The sequence below is a fragment of the Primulina eburnea genome, chromosome 11 (assembly GCF_022965805.1).
Source record: "Primulina eburnea isolate SZY01 chromosome 11, ASM2296580v1, whole genome shotgun sequence".
NCBI classification, from domain to species: domain Eukaryota; kingdom Viridiplantae; phylum Streptophyta; class Magnoliopsida; order Lamiales; family Gesneriaceae; genus Primulina; species Primulina eburnea.
The window spans coordinates 30,273,537-30,279,402 of NC_133111.1; the positions used below are offsets into that span (position 1 = coordinate 30,273,537).

The 5,866-nt window shown below is 37.3% G+C and overlaps 1 protein-coding gene across 1 annotated transcript; it reads left to right on the plus strand.

The window, feature by feature from the left end:
* Positions 1 to 460: 460 nt before the first annotated feature.
* LOC140805516 (uncharacterized) lies at positions 461 to 1,363 on the plus strand. Its single transcript, XM_073161784.1, has one exon. It carries the CDS (start codon positions 461 to 463, stop codon positions 1,361 to 1,363), a length of 903 nt encoding a protein of 300 aa, XP_073017885.1.
* Positions 1,364 to 5,866: the final 4,503 nt, after the last annotated feature.

Here is a 5,866-nt window from a genome sequence, read left to right on the forward strand (position 1 = left end):
ATGCACTTGAGATTTAAATTAAGAAATTATTATGATTCATGATTTTGTTAAATTATTTAATTTAGTTTAGCATTTAGAATTTATGATTTAAGGTTATAAAAAAAAAAAAAAAAATTAGAGGTCGTTTCAGTTGGTATCAGAGCCAGGTTTTCCCAAAAGGGTTGTGTACTGTCATTTCGAGAAGCTCAAGAAATCACGCCTCAAATATGTGAGTTTTTACTGCTTTATATTTTATATGCTTAAAATTCTTTTAAATGTTTATATGATACATGTTATACATGTTAGTTGCATGTTGCATGAAAAAATTTTTTTTTAATGCATGTTGGTTACGTGGTTTGGACGACGTATACAGAGATGCCTCCTAGAAGGAATGTGCTTAGGACTGATGAGGGTATACAGGAGGAGGATATCCCACAGCCTCCACCTGGTCAGGATGCTAGTGCCCGTGTAACTAGCCGGTATGGCCCGTTTCTTTGAGCAACACGTAGGGAATGGAGCAATGGGTAGGCCAGAGCCAGTATATGAGCGTTTCAGGAGGATGCACCCCGATGAGTTCCATGGCACTACTGATCCATTTATGGCTGAGGGATGGATTAGATCATTAGAGGTAATATTTCGTTATATGGACATGGCGGACGCCGATCGCGTTCGATGTACTATCTACCTGTTGAAAGGCGACGCTTCCTTATGGTGGGAGGGAGCAGAGCGAGGAGTGAATATGGCTACTTTGACTTGGGAAGGATTCAAGATAGTGTTCTATGACAAGTACTTCACATCCGATGTTCGTTCTAGGCTTAAGAGAGAGTTTATGAGTCTCTGTCAGGGGGATTGGACTGTTGTCGAGTTTGTGCAGAAGTTTGATAGGGGCTGTCACTTTATGCCCTTGATTGCCAATGATCCTGCTGAAAAATTACGGCATTTTCTAGATGGTTTGAGGCCGACTATCCGACGCGATGTGACACTTGTCGATCCTACTGATTATACTACCGCCGTTGCCAGGGCTCTTAGAGCCGAGCAGTCATTGAAGGATATCGATTGGGAGATGCAGCGAAAGAGGAACCGTGCTCAGCAAGCTAATCAGAGTAATAAGAAGCCTCATACGGGACCTTCTAAGCAACCAGAACCACCAAAACTACAAGGACAACCACCTAAAGGAAATGTTCCGAAAGCTGATGAAAAACCACTTTGCAAGGAGTGCAATCGTCCACATTATGGCAAGTGCATGTGGGGCACCTTCAAGTGCTTCAAGTGCGGGGAGTTGGGACACAAGGCTGCGGATTGCACCAAGCCTAGGCAACCCATGACCGGAAGAGTATATGTGATGCAAGCTACAGAAGATGAGACAGAGCCGACACTACACTGATTTCGAGGTAACCTAGCTGTTTAACATTTTTCTATGCTCTTCTTGCATGAAATGTTAAATTGGGTGATGGGATTTGATTGGGATATTGAAGAACTTAGAGGAAAATAGGATGCATGCGCTACTTGAGCTAGATTTAGGAGTCGACATTGAGAATTTTTGGGTTAGAATTGCAATTTTCAAGATTTTGAGTACTGAATTGAAAATTAAGATTTAAGCTAGAGGTTAAGTTTGAGGTGGATGAAGGAATCTAAACTTTTCAAACATCAAGTCAAGGAAAATTTCGAGGTCGAAATTCTAATTAAGGGGGGGAGAATTGTAACGTCCGAAAAATCAGTCCACGTAAACCACAGTGCATGCAAAAATATTTTAATTGATTAATTGTTTTATTTAATTGCTTTTAAATGCTAGCATGATGTTTATTATATGATTAAATATAGGATTGCATGATTAAATGATTATGTGACATGTTTTCATGAAATTAAAGATTTTGCACGAATATTCGATAATAGGTAGGGGGAAGGAGACCGGGGACGACCAAGGCAAGAATATGTATTTTTATTTAAATAGTGGCAAGGCTTCCTAATATGATTAAAAATGATTTAATTTTCCTAAAAATATTGGAGTTCGAATTTATTTTACGAGTCGAGCTCGATTTTTCCCGGGAAGCCGGTTTTGGGCAAACAAGGAGTTTTAAAAGATCAAAAATATTATTTTGAGAAAAATTATTTTATAAACTTTTATTATTTAATTAATTAAGTGTTATTGAGCTCAATTTAATGATTTAAAGAAGGCCCAACCCTTAATCATACAAGCCCAAACCAAAGCCCATTTAACTTGTTAAATTAATTATAAATAAGTGATTTAGGTTTTGAAAACACCACAACCCTTGGCACCTTTCAGCCGAGAATTTCACACACGAGCACATACTGATTTTCGAAATTAAGGAGGAGAAAAAGGGCTTGTGTTCGTCGTCGTCCGGTCGTCCAACGTCGCACCCTCGCCGAAGATCGAATAATCGAGCGTTCTAAAATGCAAAGGCAGGTTTCCTAAACTTTTTTTTTAACATCATACAAATCATAATATGCTTGATTTAATTGTTTATGCATGAAAAATATGTGGGTTCGATTATTTTACGGTAAGTTGCGTATTTTTAAAGTTTTAATGATTTTACAATTATTTGAAAAACGATTTTGATTCCAACGAGTACGCTGCCAAAACATGTTAAAATATGATTAAAATATTAGCAAAACATGTCAATTTTAACAAGAAAATCATGCTGGAACCGTAGGAAAATTTAAAAATAGGAAACCGTGAGTTTGTAAGAAAAAGGGTGTATGCTTGTTGGGGGCAAGTGTCTCGTTCCTTTTGCATGGGGTTTGGGGCTGGGCTAGGCGGTCCAGTAGAGTCCTAGGAAGGTTAGGGGCAGGCTGGCTCGAAGGAAGTGGGGTGGCGAACTCCACAGAGCTGTCGCGCATGCACAGGGGGAGAGGGGCCGTTCGCGAGGCTTCAGGAGGGAATTAGTAGATTCTGGGCGAGGGCCAGGCTGGCTAGACTGGTCCTACAGGGTCCTAGGGTGATGTTCAGGGGTCTGGCCAAGGGCTGAGTGGCTGGGCTCGACGTGGCTCGGGCAATAAGCAGGAAACGTGAGGAGCGCGGGAAGCCATATTCACGCAGCTGCTGGTTGATGATTCAGGCGGCTCGTGCGCGTGGTCCAGGGCTTGGGCTGGACTGGGCTCGGGTCTGGGACTGGTCTAGGGTCGGTAAGGGTCGTGGGTGGCCAGTGGTTAGGCGGCTAGAGGAGTCCTAGGGTCACTAGGATTCTTGGGTAAGGGAGGGCTCACGCACAGATTTTATGGCCAAGTTCCAGGAGTGTTTTGGTCGGGCCAGGGCTTGTTCTATGGGCTGGGCTTGCACAGTAGGGTCCCTAGATAGGTTGGCTAGGTTTTGGTTCAAGGTGGCTCGGGCGTGGCTCGGGTAAATTAGGAGATAGCTCGGTGTGTTCGGTTAAGGGTCAAAAACGAGATTTTAAGAACTAAAAATAGAACCATGGGTCCACGGGTGTGGCTCATGACTTGGAAGGGTAGGATAAATACTAAAAATGTTATTTTAAAATTTGGGATCAAAATAACGAGTTTCGGAATTTTCCGGGATTTAATCGCCGCACAAAACGTTAATTAATGAATTAATTGAAACGCCTATTTTTGAGCTTTATAAAATTAGGAAAAATTAGGTTTAAGCTTAAATAATTATTAAAAGTCTAATTTTTTTTAATTTGGGATTTTTATATTAAGGTTTGGATTAATTCGGGATTAAAACGCGTTAATACGTCTTATTTAAAGATTAAATTTAAAAGTCATCGATTTAAGCCAAATAAAAATATGAGAAAATTCATGTAAGTTTAAATAATTATTTAGAATAATTCCATGTCATTAAAAGTGAGAAAAAGGTAAAAATGAGAATTTTTACGTCCAGGGACAAAACGGTCTTTTTACACTTAAGAAAATACGATAACGCTTGGCGGCGTCCCGAAGGATCATAATGCATGTAAAATGATATTTTATGATTTTTTTATGATGATTTTAATGATAATGTGTATTTTTACGATTTATGGTAAAGCTATGCAATTTCTACTGTCTAAAAATGCTATTTTTGAAAAGCTGTCTTATTTTATGATTTTTAAAGAAAATGAAAAATATTTTGAGGGATGTGAATTGACTGTGACAAAAGATATGATATATGATTTATGATTTGTGGGGGATCCGTTTATGTTGAGGACGGTGAACTTACAATTTTGTGGGAATGTCGTGAGGGGAAAAGGCCCCAGAGGGAGCCCATTTACGGGAGAAGGCCCCAGAGGGAGCCCATTTATGGGAAAAGGCCCCAGAGGGAGCCCGTCTATGGGAGAAGGCCCCCGAGGGAGCCCCGACGATCGTATTTTCACGGTGTAGCCTAGTGCACACCCCCATGGGCCATGTGGAGCTAAGACTGCAGTCGACCAAATAATAAAAGCTAGTCACTTTCAAGGATCAAACTTCACCCAAAATGATATATGATTGAAAGCTTTACGATTTTAATGATTTTATGATATATGATTCATGATGATGATTATAGCTTATTTTAAATGATTTTTAAAAGATTTATTTACGCTTAAAGTTATTTTAAAATGATTTTACTAGTTATGATTTAATTATGCTCAAATGATTTTTAATGGTATATTATTTTCAAAGGATTATTTTAAATAAAAATATGATTTTTAAATGTATGTGGATGTATATGTATTATTTGTTATACATGTTTAGAACGTGTTGAGTCTTTAGACTCACTAGGTTTGTATGATGCAGGATTTGATGATTTTGGAGGCGATGACGATTGAGTCGATCGAGTGCAGCAGTACACACCCGAGGGCCTTTATGTTTCCGCACTAGCTAGATAGATTTTAAGGATTAAAGATTTTGCTAATGATTTTTATTAAAGTTATTTTTATGCTTTATTGCTAGCCGATCTTTTCGAAGGTCGATTTAGGAATTTTGGTTAGCCGATGATTTAGGATTTTATTTCATGCACTTGAGATTTAAATTAAGAAATTATTATGATTCATGATTTTTTTAAATTATTTAATTTAGTTTAGCATTTAGAATTTATGATTTAAGGTTATAAAAAAAAAAAAAATTAGAGGTCGTTTCAAGGTATGCTAAGGTTTTAAATCCAAAGATTAGCATTTATGTAGTTCAACTAAAAGATCTTAGCACCAAAATTTACTAATCTACTTCTATCCTTGTAATACGTTTAGCAGTTAGACTTTATCTCAATCCCATCATAATATAAGTCTAAGCTCCTTGAATTACATCTTTAGCTTACGACACCAAACTAACGTAGCTTAACTATCTAGAAATACATTCCAAATATAAAATTGTTACAAATCTTAAATTTCGCCCAAAATTTTCGTATAAACACCCATATCTTAAACTTGTAATTCAACTTACACAACTCATATAGTCTTTGGACAACATAATTTCAACACACATATTCACTTAATCCCAAATTTCTTAATGACTTTAAAAAATCCTCGATTTTGACTTTCCCTTACCTTTATTAATTCGACATTATCCCATAGTATCATATAAGCTTAAATTTGACTTCTAATATTTTTCTTAGACGTAAACCCTGAGCCTTTCGATTTAATAACTTAATGACTAAACCATGAATCGTTTTTAACACGAATAAATTCAAAACGTAATATTTTCTTCCCAAATTTTAAACATAAACTTTTCATCCCAAAACATAACTAATTGATCAACTTTATTTTAAATTGTCCTCCTTATAAATTCTTAATTTTCCACAACATTATTCCACCAACGCTTAGATTTTCAAGCCAATATTGATTCATTTCTACAATGCCCTTGATTACCATTCCTTAGAGCATTATAACCAAGATATTTCGAGGTTCTAAATACCCCTCCAATCCTAAATCCTCGAAATTTAATACATAGTCCTAATAGTCCT

Bases quoted from the DNA above. Each gene is read 5' to 3' on its own strand.
- LOC140805516 (XM_073161784.1), top strand. From the start codon at position 461: ATGGCCCGTTTCTTTGAGCAACACGTAGGGAATGGAGCAATGGGTAGG.